At 39.2% G+C, this 17,322-nt stretch overlaps 2 protein-coding genes across 2 annotated transcripts in view; one reads left to right on the top strand and one right to left on the bottom strand.

The window, feature by feature from the left end:
• The first annotated feature begins 1,101 nt into the window (after nt 1-1,101).
• Nucleotides 1,102-9,949, top strand: LOC140936413 (uncharacterized). Its single transcript, XM_073385881.1, has 6 exons — nt 1,102-4,392; nt 4,928-5,177; nt 5,434-5,647; nt 6,415-6,620; nt 7,375-7,605; nt 8,603-9,949. The coding sequence occupies exons 1-6, from the start codon at nt 1,281-1,283 to the stop codon at nt 9,480-9,482; spliced, it is 4,893 nt and encodes a 1,630-aa protein (XP_073241982.1). The 5' UTR covers nt 1,102-1,280; the 3' UTR covers nt 9,483-9,949.
• A 4,751-nt stretch (nt 9,950-14,700) lies between these two features.
• Nucleotides 14,701-17,322, bottom strand: part of LOC140936420 (protein mono-ADP-ribosyltransferase PARP12-like) — an 8,024-nt gene continuing 5,402 nt past the window's right edge. Inside the window, exons 2-3 of the mRNA XM_073385886.1 lie at nt 17,247-17,322; nt 14,701-16,654 (exon numbers count right to left, since the gene is read on the bottom strand). The exon at nt 17,247-17,322 is cut by the window's right edge and continues 171 nt beyond it. Coding sequence (XP_073241987.1) covers nt 16,177-16,654; nt 17,247-17,322 — 554 coding nt within the window. The 3' untranslated portion in view covers nt 14,701-16,176. The remainder of the gene's footprint in view (nt 16,655-17,246) is intronic.

Here is a 17,322-nt window from a genome sequence, read left to right as displayed (position 1 = left end):
CAAGTTATGTTTTTACTTGAATTTGGCCTTGTAATGGATACTAGGATTATAGACATTTCATGACACAAATCAATTCTTTTGAAAGGAAACTCTGGTAACATGTCTAAAATGTGATGACATTTTTTTACATAAACTTCACATCTTCTAAGAACATTTTCCTGTTTTACAATGCATGTAGAATTGTTCTTACAATTTAATACAAAGGTGCATGGCATAAAATGAAAGTTTGGGCCCCCCTGTAATAAGAATAATTTTAATTTGAGCCCCCCTATCTTGGCATTATTTTTACTTAGATTGCAATTTATATTACAAGAAAATACTTTAGTTATCAACTATTTATTTAGTTATTTTGTAGTATTTTGTTTTTATATACACTCGTTATGGAAACAACACTAATGCATTCTGTGATCAGTTTTGTTAGAACGCAGCTGTGAATAAATCACTACTGTATATCTAAGGACCAAAACCAACTTTAATATTTATGTTTCTAGTAGTCAACAACTATTAATATAATATCTCCTACACTGAATTAAGATCCTAGTTAAGAACCTACTGATCCTATTAAAGTTGCCAATGACTACCCCAAAACACAAGAACCATTTTTGCCAGAGTTCAAAAAATGAAGGTTCTTACACGCGGCTTCTACGGTATTTAGCCAATGTAAGCCAAGCAGAAAATAAGAAACAACATCATGATCTTTTTTATATGAAATGGAATTTTGCGCCCTTATTAAATTTAAACAAAAGGAGAAATTCAATGCAAATACAAATATCATGTAGGTATTTTTTGCTCCGAATTTTTTTATTTTCATTGCATTGAGTTTTATGTTAAAAGCCACGCGCTAGTGTAGTTATTTAGTTTTTTCTCTCCTAAAAATTCACAAAATCCCACTTACCAAAGTTTAGTCCGGTCTGATATTCTTGGTCATTGTTTTAAGTACCATTATTCATGAGAAAAAAAAAAAAAAAAAAAAAACACGAATAAAAGAACGGTTGTCACGATCAGCTGATGTTGACATGAGCAGCCACGTGGATGATGAGTGTAGACAAAACAAACTTTGCATTCGAAGACTCGCCGTGCATATTCTACGAATGTAAGGAAAGGAGGCGAAGAGAGCGCGTAATACCCTCTTGACGGTGCAGGCTCAATTTTTCGTTGTTCATAACAGTCTCCTACAAGTGTCTTTCAACAAAATCCCCTCGGGACAGGTTGCCGCTATTTTTTCTCGGAAAAATATTCAAACATTTCCAGCTTTCTTCAAAATTTTCGTTGTAAACAAGATGGCGGATGATGTTTTGGCAGAGAAAGTGTTCAATTATATCTGCGGTAGTGGCGGTTTTGTTGAATTACATGTTCTTTTAAAACATTCCTCGCCCTTGGGAAGTAGGAAATCAAAGGCAAAAGCGAAAAACTGGCTAATGAATCAACCTGATAGGCGTTTAGTCGTCGTGAAAGATTTCAATGGCGAGATAGCAGGTGTGCGAATTGATTTAAGAAGAAAAATATGTCGGCAATATCACGACCAAGGTTCTTGTGGAAGTGCTCAGGGGAAGTGTAACTTCTGGCATATTTGTAAAGGATTCATCGAAGAAAATTGCCATGGCAAATGCAACCGCTCGCACAACTTTTTTGACCCAGAAAACAAAGAGAAAACAAAAGAATTGGGGCTGGCTAAATATCCGAACGGGACTTTAAAACATATTGTTGCGTGGAGCCTGCCACAGGTTTGTGAGCTGTATACAAGAGGCAAATGTACGTCGGATTCATGCTTATACCTTCATCTTTGTTCTCAAGCTGTCCGAAGTTCAGCGTGTTCTTGTTCTTTGTCACATGACCTCACGGATTCTCACAACATGAAGATTATGAAACAGTATGATCTGGTACCTCATCAGTCAATGTCAACAGATTTTGTTCGGTGCAATATTTTGGTTCCGAAGAAACAGCCTATTCTTCACAAAGCTCATGATTTTTTACCAAGTGTTTGCAACGCCGGTGAAAATTTCTCTAAGAAAGCGATGGGAGTCATACAAGGTACAAAAAAACAATCGCCGGAAGTGTCCACACCATCCAGACTCGAAACCACAAAATCTCCGTTTAATGAGAAACAAAGCTCGTACAATAATTCTAAAGAATTCGATGCTGCATGCAGTTTTCAGGACGGAACTGAATTTGAGAAGAAGAATTGCTCGTCAAATCTTTTGCAAGAGAAGACAACCAAGTCGGGAGCACCAATCTGTAAGCAAACTGATCGTATTAACAATTTAACCAGTAATGCAGTATCACCTTCTTCTGAGAGTAGGCTTGAGTTGTCAAATATTCAAACTGGAGACGATTCTGATTCGTCCTTTGATGAAAACGAACCTGCAAATAGAAACACCAAAGCCGTTGGATCTAAATATGATAAGAAAAATTCGGTTGATGCCATGAAAGGTGGTGGTTTAAAACAGAATCCTATAAACAAAATGAAAAACGAATTGGATGGAAATGATTCGATAAAATGGGAACAAGGATCTTTGGTTGACAGTTCAAGAAAGGATCCAAATATTGACCAATCGCAAAAGAAAAAAAGCAGAAAGTCTGTGACTAAAGAGCAACAAACCAAGGCAAAGACTCAAGAGGTGGGAAAAAATGCAGCCTGTATGAAGGGGTTGAGTACACAACAACCGAAAAGTTTGGAGGCGTCACGTGACACAAAAGACGGTCAACGCCAACATGAATCCAACAGAGCCTCGGAAAGTGCCAATAAAGGGCGGTTTGTGGAGGCCTGGTTGACAAGCCGCGATTTCGTTGTTGAGTCTACTTTCAGTTGCACTGATTCGCACAGGCTACCAACCTCACAAGAGGTGGAATCTGGGCGTCAACGAAAGTTGTCTGTTTCCAGTTCTTGCAGCTCTGTTCAAGACTCGCGTAAATTTTCGCCCTCCAAAAAGGCTGTTTTCGATTGCATTGTGAAAGAATACAATGGCACGGTGTCCTTTGATGTCATTTCAAAACGACAAGATTTGTTTCCCAACGGTTGTGGGGACATTGCCAAGTGGTTTGGAGCAAGATCAAAAGAAAGCTTTTTAATCAGAGAAAAGGAAGGAATCATTTACGAGGTTAGTGCCTTCTGTCGAAAGGCAAGGTTTTGTTTCAAGGAAAAGTGTTCTCAGAAAGATTGTCAGTACTTCCACGTGTGCAGGGAGTACATCGCTGGCTTCTGCAGGCGTGGTATTGAATGCCAAAGAAATCACTGTTTTCAGTACGATCAAGATAGAAAGTTCATTTCAAAACTCAAGTTGGATGGCTTCACAGAAGAACAACTCCGAAATGTGTTTCAGCTTTCAACGCCTCAAGTATGTCTGGATTATAACAATTTTGGAATTTGCACCAACGGTTTGTCTTGCAACCAAGTACATATTTGCAAGGATTTTATCAAGAAGAGATGCTTCGATGAGGAAGACTGTATTCTTCTACACGAAAGCGCGTTTGCCGAAGCTCACACCACTGCAGTACTTCAAAACTATGGCATGAGAGTCAGTGGAGACAACTTCAATTCAGTGCTTCGCACGCTTTTGGTATGCCAGGAGAACATTTCCAGTGGTTTGAAAGACCCCAAGGGCAATATTACTGCAAAGGGCGTGGCCACTAAAGGGAGCAAGGGAGTTCAGCGCATGTCATCGATAGTGGGCGTGGCTGCGAGTGCCCCTGCTCAGCCGGCTGAGGTTAAAGTCTTCGAATGCCTTTGCAACGAGTACGATTGCTCAGCTTCTTTTTCGGTGATTTCCAAACGAACAGATTTGTTCCCGTCTGAATTTAAGGATGTAGAAGCTTGGTTTCGAAGCAAAAAAGGGAGTTTTCTCATTACAGAAGATGATCACGGAAAGATAACCAAAGTGGACGCTTTCTCTACAAAAGCACGTTTATGTCTAAGTTACAACAACTCTCATCATGAGGAGTGCACTAGAGATAACTGTTCGTACTTGCACGTCTGTAGAGAGTACATAACCGATTCCTGTAACAACGGAGCAACGTGCCCGCGGAATCATAACTTCCACGATGAAAGGGAAAGAGCTCTGTTGTCGAAGATTAAGCTTGATAAGTTGACAGATGAGCAACTCAGGAAGCTAGTGCTTTCATCCAGTCCCCAAATCTGTGTAGAGTACAACAACGGTTCGTGTGATCTTGGTGAGTCGTGTTCTAAAATACACATGTGTAGAGAACATTTGAAAAAGTGCTTTAGAAGGGGATATGGCTGTGACTTACTTCATGAAGAAGCGATGAACATTGAACACACCCAAGCAATTCTTGAACGTTTTCAGCTTGGACACCATAAATCAGACCTGGTAAAGAAAATTATTCTTGTTTGTGAGCAGCGCAAGAAGTCCGCATGTTCCAAAGAAAAAACTACAGGTAAGTAATGTAAAATTCTGTCATCCCTGCGACATCTCTAGTTTTCGTTTTAACAAGCATTTTTCGTGGTTCCAACGTATAATGCTAAAAACGTAGTCTACAAGGTCCACAGTTAGGTAGTTTAATGCTGCGGTTTTCGAAACCCGAGGTACAAGAAGCCTTACTTATTAAATTACTTTGTCAAACGATAAGCTTGAAGATCATGATTTTAGCGGAAAGGGAAAGGTTAGCTTTAGATATAACACTATGAAAGTGTTTTAAAGGAGGGAAGCTGCCAATGAAAGACGGAGAGCTAAGGCGGGTGTTAAAAACGTTCTACCCTGGCCGAGGGTTTAGAAAAAGTGGACTTTCCGTGACCGTTAAGACGGAAAACCAGTCTGACCAAAGATAAAGTAAAAATGAATGAATATAAATATAAATAAAAAGTTCTTATCATATATATAAAATTAATACTGCATGATAATGCCTCAATGGTAAGTGGAACAAATTTTAATCATTTCTGAACGAGCCTTCATTTTTGTCTTTTTTACTCAAGGCATTCTGACAGGACATATTCTCGTAAACGAGCCAGATGCACCCATTTGCGCAGAGTTTATTGTTAGCAAATGTAAGAATGGTTCTAAGTGTACAGGTCATCACTGCTCTTTGCCTTACCATTGGCAATATAGCAATGCAGGTGAATGGAAGAGTTTTAATGAGAAAGACAACGAGAAGCTAGAAACACTGTATTGCGACGTGACACTTGAGGAATGTTCTGCTACAGGCATGCAAATATCATTTGAAAGGTATGTTACAGTAATTATACACTGAGAGTCTTGTCAAATTCATGGATTTTTACTCATTTACAGTTATAATAAGTGTTCAAAGTTCGGTAGACATACTTCAGCCCAAGTCTAATGTATGAGAAAAGATAAAGGAGTATGGCAAAATGCAAAGGCTAAAGACAAATGAACCAGAACATTAACATTTTATGGTATAATGCATTTTTTTAAACATGAATTACAGGTTGACATTATTATCATTTTAATATTCATATTTAAGCTATGGATTTTTATTCTTGGACGAGATCTGTCAAGTCGATATATTCCTCGATAATAAGCTGCTGATTACACAAGAATATGTTGAAAGGCTCATGCAACTGCGACGCCTATCTACGGAATCTGACGTCAACTCAAGCAACCCTCTAGCTACGGAGTGGATATGGTACTGGCAAGACGAAAATGGATTCTGGAGGATGTATGACCAAGACCACACTGTGAGTAAATAGTGGGGGAAATCATGATACCTCAGTTGTAAGTAGCCTTAGTCCTTCAAGGAAAGCGGTAAGATGGGTGAGGGTCGGCTAGGGCCCACTTTCGGTTGAAGATTTAACGGATGGCTTGTGGTGAGCTCCCGAAGGTGATTTAACCATTGTGGGATATGGAAGCTGCTCTAGGGGATCTGCAATGTCATTCAGTTCGTTTGGGAGAATGAAGAAAGGAAATCACTTCTCCCACGGTAGACAAAAAAGGGACAAACCTTTTGTACGTCTACGAATTAAGTCGTTGCGTACTGATGGTTCTGAGATTCAAATGAGTCTCCAAACCAGTAAGAGATTTCAAAGAGTTTTATCGTGAAAAGCCCGAGGTAAGCTTGTTAACTCTTTTAGTCAAATCGAAATCTTAAATTATATAAATATGATTGACTTAGTCTGAAAATTATTGAAAAGTGAATGGAAACACTTGTGACAGGTTTCATTTATATCAGGTCACATTCCCGACAGGATAAAAAGCATATTGTCACAGTCCTCCATGGGGGTGAAATCTTTACTTTAACATTGTATATGGCTGAAGTCTCAGAGTAATCGGGCAGAACCCCCGATTAAGAGTTGGAATTGCTGGATATGTGATTGGTATATTAGGCCGACACAACAAACATTCCAAGTAATATATGGAGCGCGCTTTTTAATTTGGTGCATCAGTAAAATTCTTTTTTGAGTAGTGTATGGTATCTTGTCTCGACAAGTAACCTTTTTGTTCATAGGGAAACGATCTTCAAGAATCCCTAGAGAGAGCCTACTTGAACAAGAAAAACGATTTTAAGTTTCGGATTGCAGACCAGGATTACATTTTAAATTTTAACCCATCAAGTGACATGAGCCAAACAAACGTCAAGTACGGCACGACGAAAAAAGTGAGAAGAAGGCCTGGAAAATTTGTGTCTAAGGATGACATTTCTCAGCTTAAAAGGTATTTGTGTTGTAGAATTAATTAATGACAAGAACTTTATCCCTTTCCACCGATATGATGGGCAAGTTTCTTTATTTCAAAATAATTAGCATAAAATCTTACATCATGTTTTCACTGTGAAATTATGGTGACCATGCAAAAGAAATGTTTTGATAAAGCTCTGTTTTTAAGATAAAAACTAGGTACCCAGCAAGACAATGATTTATGTATAATTTGACCACAAGTGTGGTCGTTCATTTGCATTACGATCAGTCACAAAAAGATGTCACATGATGGGCCATGATGTGATGTCTAATCTGTTAGAAGCTGGTCATTGATACCTGAAGCGTGTTTCCTGTGAAAATTACCTCAAAGTGCTTTTACTGTTAAGGTAAATGGTGGATACCTGTTTGGAGCCCACAGACAGCCCCCGTGGGCTAATCTGATGGATCTACAGAGGAAAACTTAATATGTAAGCATTTAAGTGAAACATCGGGTAATAATTCTTTCACAGAGAACAATCAGTTGCTCATTTACTTGCTATAAATTCACTGAATTATGCGTTGGAACATTCTTAGAAGAATAAACTGCAAAACAATGTGCCACTGCATTGGAGCAGTGTAAAAGTGCAGACTGCGGACTGACTGCGGACTATTGTTCTTAGGGCTAGAAAACAATGGGACTATTGTTCTCTTGTTCACATTAGCATGGTGAAAAAAATAGTCCGCAGTCTGCGTTTTACACTGACCGCACTGCATTACCATCTTTTTCATAGGTCTCAGAACGCAGTGAGTGTCCTGCAAAGGAGAAATACAAGAGTCACTAATACGCCAAATCATTGGTCTTCCATGCAATCCAAGAGGCAATATCAACGTGTGTCGTTATCAAGACTTTCTGAAGAATTTAAAGAAGTGGAGAAACTCTTCAAAAAGTCCATCAAACGAAGTGTGGTAATTGTTGGAATTGAACGAGTGCAAAACCCTTTCATGTGGGAAAAGTACCAAAGGTACTACTGAACAAATGCATTAAACGTAAGGCATTAAATGCTACGTCACCAATAAACGTTTTCGTCGCTTATTACAACCCTAGAGGTGTGAAGAAACTCTTATTGTCCCTAAAACACAGCGAAAGACAATATCAAAACATAAGGATCACGAGGGCTTTAATTGAGTGCACCACCGAATTTCGCGAGGGTGCGTGAGGCACGTTTTTCTAGTATGGGCTAGTTCTTAGTGGTAAATAGTGTTTTTCAATCAATACTTCTTTATTTGAAGGGAGATGGGGTAGTGGGGGCTTATTTAAAAGGCGCGGGCTTAATAGATTATTAATGGTATTTAATTACCCTCGGTTCTTTTTAAACAGCTTAAAAAAATTTTCCCAAAATTACGATGTACTTAATAGTTAGGTTTTTTTTATATTTGTATATGCATAATTCACATTTTATCATCTCGTTTTGTATTTTTAATTTGTCGAACGTTTTTAACATGAGCCTCTGGCTCTGAAAATTATACAAAAACTTCTTACGTCTTCGACATTAAATAAATTATTCTATTCTATTCTACCCTCATATACTGTAACTGTACCCATCTTAGTCTTATTTACGCGGGTTGCGCGAGGGTCTTTCTCACTTCCACTCGTTTCTTACAGTAAGCTTCTTTCAAGCCCTCTCTTCCCCTTCTCAAGAACACTCCAGAGGCAGAGGAATTGTCTGAGAAAGAGATCGATAGCTTACAAATTAGGTTGAATTTTATGACATCATGCAGTGCGCGTATTTTCGTGATTGAAAAACATACATGCGCGACCTTCAGTTGTTAATCCTCTTTTACAGTTCTTTATTATTTTTTATCATGACTCAATATTAAAGCGAATGATAACATTTCAATATTAAAACGAATGATAAAATTTCAATATTAAAGCGAATGATAGAATTTCAATATTAAAGCGAATGATAGAATTTCAAGGCCAAAAACAAAAGTTGACTTTGATTACTGTATTTTATTCAGGAAAAAGGAAAACATGGCAGCAGCGAGGATTGGCTCTACCAAGGGACGGTTTGTTAACGAGAGGCAATTGTTTCATGGAACTAACCCTGAAATCGTAGAAGCTATCTGTAAACAGAACTATGACTGGCGTCTTCATGGGAAGAACGCAACTGTTTACGGAGAAGGAAGCTATTTTGCATTAAACTCCTCGTACAGCGATAGTTACGCCAAGGAAGATACCAAAGGGTCTGAGTTCATGTTCGTGGCCAAGGTCCTCGTTGGGTCTTACACAAAGGGCCAGTCCAGTTATCGAAGGCCACCGTCAAAGGAGCCTTCGAATCCCGCAAGTGATCTGTACGATTCCTGTGTTGATGACAGGTCATCTCCAACCATTTTCGTAGTTTTTGATACTGATCAGTTCTACCCGGAGTACGTAATCGAGTACACCACAGCTCGAGGCGGTCATCGGCAGCCTGCGGGACCCGCGAGACCTGTGGCAAGAGCACCAGCTCCAACGCCTAGACACTCACCAGCTGCAAAGGGAGTGGCAACTAAAGTGCATTACAACGTTAGCAGCCCATCCACCAGTTATCAGACGACCTCAACCTCGAGTGTGCGTTCGCGTGTTCAAGCACCTTATTCAGGTTTATCTGGTACAGGCGGTTACACTTCCACATCCAATACAACGTCTGCAAATTATTATCATTCACCCATAGCAGGAGTCAGTGCATCAAATCAAAATCAGTCTCCTCCCACGGCTTCAACTTCTACTTCATACGCGTACTCTGGCGGGTCAAGCAATCATTCGGTTTCACCTTCCTTATCTCGGTCATCCAGTCCAGCCCACAAGCCCAAAAAGCACAAGAGTTCTTCTAAAAAAAACAAATGCTTAGTTATGTGATTTCTTCCATTGTTTTTGTTGATTTTTTTGCGTTGAAAGAAGAAGAAAGTTTTGAAAACTATCGTGACAAATGTTAAATTAAATTGTAACACCCAAAACTAATGCATGAACGCAAGGTTGTAGACTAGGGAAATGTTTGGCCAGTTAATTATAAGCTCATACACTATGAACGTTCTAAATTAGAAGAAGCAAAGTTAAACTAACTTTTTCTCTGAGAGGATGATCCAGAAGGGACTCAGTGTTACATATTATCTTGAAAAGCAGTAATGTATATTGTTATAAGATTAAGGTACGAAACTAAATTAACTGAAAAGTATAGGGGTGAAGGGGTAAATGTACTTTTATTAAATGACTATAATGCGTTTAGTGAATGCTTATTTATGACTGATCATATCGTAGAAATGTCACCAGTTCAAGTCCCAGATATTTTGCTTTGACTGGGAAAGCTGATTTTGTTTTTTTTTATTCTGTTTAATTTTTCGCTGACGAGAGGTCGGTCACGTGGGGTTCAGCTCCAAAGAAAATGAGTGAGCGGTCACAACTGTAAAATAGAGGGGTCAAAATAAATTCTCTTGCGGCGAAAAAGCCGCCTTGCGGGCCTTTCTAGCCTTTCTAGCCTGGCTGGGAAATCAAATGCTAATGCATGATCAGTATCGAAATAGCTGGGATTAGTCTCTGCTCGCCGAGCTTTCTTTGAGTTCGCCGCGCAGTGAGGTGAGTTTATAGTTTCGAGCAAAACAAGAGAAAGAAATAAAGAAATAAGTAAAAAAGGAAAGAATCAGTTTCTCCATGCAATTTTTCCACTACTACAAGATAGGGGCATTGATATTTAAAAATGTAACCGGAGCGTGCCAACTGTTAGAGCCTTAAATCAGAGTTAACTGTAGTGTTCGGTTAGTGTTAAACCTATTCAGACAGTCCAGACTTATTGAATAGCTTCAAAACCGTTCAAGCTTTACAAAACATGAAATATGAAGTGACCAAATGGCAGAGGCTGGTTCACTTTTCAAAAGTGTTCGTTTCTCTTGGAATTTCATAGCTTGCAGATTTTTTCCTCTTAAGCATCCTTTTATACACGGATCAAATTTTATATCACGATTACCTCGATTTATACACCGGTTTTAAGCAAAATGGAATGTAGTTAATTTATTCAAAATGGCAGATCCAAGATGGTGGATGATTCCAATTCCTTCATCAATTCCGTCATTATGACGTCACTGTTATTTTTTAAAGATTATCAATGCGATAGCTAATTTTATCAAAAGCCGTACTATTTACGTATTTTTCGCTTTATGGCTACTTTAAGGAGAAAATTGATGAAACTTGGTTCTGCCAATAAAATTTGTATCTGTTGGGTCATCCTGGGGAAACTTGAGTCTTTTCGAAATTACAAGGGCTTCAGTATTAATTATAAAAATTTTAGACGCAATGACTTATTACGCAAGTTATAATTTTCTGATTCCTCTTTCCATCACATTTTTGAATCCGAAAAGTTTAGGTTTCCTTTTTTTCTATGAAAAATAGCCCAGCCTGGGGAGTTATTTATTAAAAAAGGAATAAAAACGGAAACTGTAACAGTATTGACATTGTCACTTACATTACAATTCGTTGATGGTGTAGATAGGGGGGCGTTAGGCAACACGCTACTTTTATGTCGTGCCAAAATGCTACTTGTTCCAATAAATTTTAAGAATGGCGCTTATCAGAACGGGGGCGTGTATTAACACTGAAAACACATTCGAAAGGGTGCGCTTATTGGAAGGAGGGCGCTATATCGAATCATTACGGTACCTGTTGATTGTTCGAAAAGCAGATTTGTATGAAGTACTCTGTATTAACTCCCGACTCAAATTCTTCGGAGACCAAGTAGCGTTAAGTTCGATCATTTCTTCTCGGTCAATCCAAAAAAACTATAATTATAACACAAATTTGCAGGTTGCCGTCTCGGAGCAGCTGTCGGAGACACCACTGGAGTCCCGACTACGATTCAAAAACGCAAATGGTCCCAGGCTTCCACCATTCCACTTCCACTTGCACTGTTTTCCCTGGTTTAGGTTGGAAAGTCGGTTTCAGCGATGGAGAAAACTGCCGAGCAGAGGGGAAGTGTGTAGCAATAAGGATGACTAATTGTGGCCTTCCTCCCGCATTCATTTCTTGAAGTAGATTCCCCTGCAACGCCTCTTTTCTTAAGGCTGGTTTTCACTAGCCACAGGGTCGGAGTCGGAGTCGTAAGCGAAGTCGTAAGAGCGCTTATGATCTAGTGAAAAAATCGGAGTCGTAAGTGGAGTCTTAAGCGCGATGGAATCGGAGTCAGAAGAAGCAGAACGTTTCCATTTCTTCCGACTCCGCTTACGACTCTGTCGCTTACGTTCCGCTTATGATCTTGTGAAAACCAGATTGCCGGAGTCGGAAGCAGAAGCGGAAAGATAAACCAATCACAATGCACGTTTCCATGCGTACGCTTTGTGATTGGTTTAGTTCTTTTGCTTCTGCTTCGAAATCCGACAATCTGATTTTCACTAGATCATAAGCGGAACGTAAGCGACGGAGTCGTAAGCTGAATCGGTAACGCTGTTTTCACTAGATCATAAGCTTCACGCTTCTATTGCTAGTGAAAACCAGCCTTTAATTCGAGCTCGGAAGTTATTTCCATGAAGACATCTAGTGACAACAAGATGGCGGATGATCAGGATGATTTTTTGTTTCAGAAAGTCCACAATTTTATTCTCCTTAGCGGCGGTTTTGTTGAATTATCAGTTCTTTTCAGGTGTCCTGCACAGCTGGGGAGCAGAAAATCTGCGCCGGAATCGAGGAAGTGGCTGAAGAGTCGGACTGAATTCGTCTTTGTGAAAGATCACAATGGCGAAGAGAAAGGTGTGCGAATCAATTTGAGAAAGAAAATCTGCCAGCGGTATGCTGTGAAAGGCTCATGTCGGCGGAATCAGAACAAGTGCAAACACTTGCATATCTGTAAAAGCTTCATCGAAGATGACTGCAATAATGGAGCTTGGAAGTAAAGGACAGTGCATGGCTTGACGTTTATATAAAAGCAGACTGAGTCGATGTTTTGCTTTTTGTCCTTCCCACACAACTCGTGCAGAGAAGTAACGGAAGTCAGGTAAACATACAATGAAATGTAGGTGAAGGTAAACTGATGATGACTAATGCTGACGCATAAATGTTATATGGTACTCAAAAAGAACGTTTTTTGACTTTCCCTTGTCTCATAGTTGACTTTAACCGTTCTTCCGCTACGGACTTCTCTAACCGACAGAATTTTTTTTTAAATTCAATCGAGGATCCTAGACCACGCTTTTCGGAATCAGCTTTCAAACCAGTGTACTCAATGATGTGGCGCTTCAAGGGATGAATGCTTACTGTTTATGGGTATTCGAATTCTTTCTTTACCACCAAGAAAACGCATGGTTCCCACAGATTTGGGATATACATAATACCGTAAAAGTCCGAATATAAGCCCCGGGGCTTATATTTTTCAAAGGCCCTTTTTGAAGGGCTTATTTTTGGAGGGGTTTATTTTTGGAGGGGCTTATCTACGGAGGGAAATTTGCGTTTCAAAATCGATTGGGCTGGCCTTATAGTTGGAAGTAAATTTACTGTTTTTGCTTTGTTTTGCTTTGTATTTGAGGGCCATTTCCAAGTACAAGTCCCTGGGGGGCTTATATTTGGAGGGGCGATTTAACGGAGCGTTTTTTGCGTTACGAGTTTGGGGGGCTTATATTTGGAGGGGCTTATATGTGGAGGGGGTTATTTTCGGAATTTTACGGTATATTACTCCTTCCAATAAAAAACTTGTCCCTCTACTTTACTGTCAAACTCAGGGGAAAACCATGAACACTTGAAAAATTTCAGGAATGTTGATTGTGCACTGGCCAATCACAATAAAGTTCAGGACACGCGAGCAAACCTCAAAACCCCGTTGCTGTTTGCGGTTTCGTTATCTCGCGCCTCATTGGTTTATTTCACGCAACACAATAGCATTCCATAAATATTTCTGGTGTTCACGGTTTTGTGAGTTTCACAGTAAAAACTGTCGGTCATTGTAACTAAGATCCCCCACGCAAACCCCCCATGTGTTAGCTCCACGAAAATAAGAGTTGAATTATGATTGGTTGAAAAATGCTGACTCACCAGCTCAAGGAAATCGTTTCCCAGCTCGGGTGCAGACGCTCTTTTCTCGGCGGGTGCCGTAAGAGCCGAAAAAGTTGTCTGGTCATAGTTTAGGACGTTTAGGACGACATATATGGGAACGACTGTAAGAGCGGTTCTAAAACAAAGCCCAACTTAGACCGCATTTTAAGAAATCATTGGGCCTCCAGATCTCTTTCTAAGTGGGTTATTTTAAGAAAATAAATGTTTCACCAGTCTACCCTGTTGCTGCCATGAAACGTTCACGATAACTGGTGTTTAGATAAAAGCGTTGATCGGAGAAACTGATTGAAAGTCTGTTTTTGTTAAACACTGGCTAAATTCCGTTTAAATAACCGGTCTTTAAACGTTTTAAGACTTTTTAAAAATGTTCATTTGAAGGTCCACGGGCTTCACTGTAAAATTTGTCGTCAGTTGAAACTCTTTTTTCACGAAAACAATTAGTTGAAAATCACGAATATCGGATAAAAGATTTTAAGGTTCACGTATCACGACAAGCAAACCATTCACAGTTCACGGATTTTAATTTCGTATTTTCACCTTTCACGAAAATTATTTCACACAATAACCTCTTTCATCTTGTTTAGTTCCAGCAAGAGAGGATCTGGGCACCGAAGAAACACAAGAAACAACAACAAAACATTGTGCGTGGAGTTTGTTTTCATTGAAAATTGACCACAGATTTATTATTCTTCATTTTTTCTGAAAAAATTAAAAGTTAAGATACAGATTTTCTTTTCTTTTTTTATTTTCATTATTCTATGTCCAGAAAAAAATGAAAATCGGACATAGGTTTTCACATTTCGGAAAAAAGAAAAAAAACTGAACACAGATTTTCATTTTTAATTTTTGTACGTTTCGAAAAAAAATAAAAATTGAAGCCAATTGTCAAGTTTTGTCTTCCACTTTTTAAATTAAAAAAAAGAAGAAAACTTAACACAGATTCTCATTTTTCAACTTTCACAAAAGATGAATGACCCTAACATACACGCATTTGTCATGCTTCTTAAATTATATCTGGCAAAGATGTCGGTGTATATATTTATATTTTATTTTTTTTCATTCAGATCTTTTTCTTGGTCAATTTCCAATATGTAGCTAATGCATTTTATTTGAAAATCAGGGAATCTAGTTATTCTGTCTTAATTAGTCGTGCAAATGTTGTTTTGGAATCACTGAAAACAAGAATCGGCCGGAGTAGCCCATCGGCCGGGCGTGTTTACCTCAACATTTCTAGGGAAAAACCTGCTCACATACATACATACATATACATACATCACCTTTATTTATCCTCAGATTTACAGTGTAACTCTTAAAAATTAATAAAATGAAATAAATGAAACGACGAAAATATAGTACTATACGAAAAGAATTAAACTACCTATTAGTTGTATCACTATATTTGTTCAAAAGAAATTTGTCGCACTTTGAATGTGAACTCCCTACGTAAATGTGGTAGACCTCAGATCCTAAGGAAGTCTATTCCACAGTGTCGTAGAGGCGCACCTAAATGAATGTAAGCCGTGAGTTGTTGTCTTAACGCAGGGAATAGTAAGTTTGTTTGTTCCCGCAGATCGTGTGTCGTAGCTCTTGCTTGATACCATCCACCTAGCTAGTAGATATCTTGGTATCGTTATGGTGGATAGTCTTAAAAACTACGACTAACATATCTTGGCGCTTGGTACTTTATAAATTGCTACAATTAATCTCATTTAAGAGGCCCTGGTAGACCAGACATTTCTCGTTAAGAACTATCTTGAGCGCCCTTTTGTTAAGTTTCTCTAGTTTGTCTCTATTTCCAGCCCTACAAAAGTGCCAAACCGTTTAAGTCTAAAGTATGGTCAGGAGCGTAGTCCTCATATAGGCTCCTGGTATGGTACTATTATAATATAGATTTATAGATTTTACATTTTGCGGCTGGTGGTACTATTTTTCCAAACCGGAATATTACATTGACCTGATTATTGACCTTAGTACAAATATTCTTCACATGGCCGTTAAACTGCAGGTTCTTATCAATGTTGACTCCTTGGAGATCAATACTGTCTATTATTAACAGGAATTTTAATGCTTAATTAGTATTTCCCAGCACTATTGCTTGATATTTGTCTGGGTTTGATATCATGCCATTCACACCAAACCAGTGGTCAGCTTTGAGAAGACTAAAATGGCATTGAAGTCTCGCTTCTATATCTCACTGGATCATTATCCGAATCATAAATGTGCTCATCGTCAGCGTAAGCATTAATACTTACTTGCTCCACGGTTCCCCAGAGCTCTTCCCCCCTGGCCGTCATGCGCTGAGAAGAGCTCTGGGGTCGAGATTCGGTCTCAGGTCCTTGTGACAATTAGTAGACAAAGAATTTACTTTGTTGCTCATAAATAAAATTAACGCTGATCTCAGGCCCAAAAAAAGTATGGTTGCATATTTAACAAATGACAGTTTGTGCTGCAAAACTAGAGAAAAGGGCAAATAATGTTAGGAGTGTTATTTTGGGAAAATAGGTAAAAATCATGCTCGTTGTGACTAATTACGCCGGCCAAAAAGTAAGCCGACACCATCTATCAAAGCTTTCGTTGCCATTACCATATCTGCTAGTGGAGCTGTGGAGTACTCGATTATGTACTCAGGGTACAACTGGTCATTTTGAAAAATGACGAAAATGGATGGATCGGACATTTTATCCACACATGAATCGTACAGATCACTTGCGGGATTCCCGGGATTCTTTGAAGGTGGTCTTTGATAACTGGACTTGCCTTCAGTATACGAGCCAGCGAGGACCTTGGCGACGAACATGAACTTAGACCTTTTGTTGTCTTCTTTGGCGTAACAGTGGCTCTTGGAGGAGTTTACAGCAAAATAGCTTCCTTGTCCGTAAGCAGTCCCGTTCTTGCCATTAACACGCCAGTCAAAGTTCTGTTTGCAAATAGCTGCCACTACTTCAGGGTTGGTCCCATGAAACAACCGCATTTCGTTTACGAATGCCATGTTTTCCTTTTTTCTGAGTTAATTCAAAAAGTAAAATCAATTTTAATTTCCACTCCATGCAAATACTACCACAAGATTTCATTTTTAGTTAACGCTACGTTAAAAACAACTAAAAAAAGCTATAAACATAATAGATGAGAGCTGTAAACTACCCGCGCTTTTTTAATCACTTGTCACGTCACTATCGACACCTTAATCACGTGACAACTTTGAAGACGGCCAGTTTGCTGATAAAAACTGTGTTTAGAAAGTCGGAAACCTCTACGGTTTTAAATCTACGACACTGAGCTAAAGAAGATCACACATCCGTGTCCTACAGGCTGCAGCTTCGCGGGGTGGGTTCGGCCTGCGGCCGACACCGAAAAATCCCGCCACACGTGAGGAAAAATCACCTGGTACTAAGGGTACTTGTCAATAGTCCTAGAGAACGAGAAGAGAAATCTGGGTACGAGGCTACCTTATTGGCTGCAATGAGCAAGAGCGAGGAGTGTGAGTCGCCACAAGCAACTCAAGTAAACAGGGCGAAAAAGGGTTAGAAATAAGCGCCTTAAGCTTTTTTAAAATAACGTAATAGGACACCTTACTGATTAAAAGTATTTGACTACCTTTGGTACTTTTCCCACTCATAAGGGTTTTGCACCCGTTCAATGGAAAGGATTTCCACGCTCCATTTAAACGAGT

The sequence above is a fragment of the Porites lutea genome, chromosome 5 (assembly GCF_958299795.1).
Source record: "Porites lutea chromosome 5, jaPorLute2.1, whole genome shotgun sequence".
Lineage (NCBI taxonomy): Eukaryota > Metazoa > Cnidaria > Anthozoa > Scleractinia > Poritidae > Porites > Porites lutea.
The sequence above is the reverse complement of the archived record's forward strand: the minus strand, read 5'-3'. Positions and strand labels throughout refer to the sequence as shown.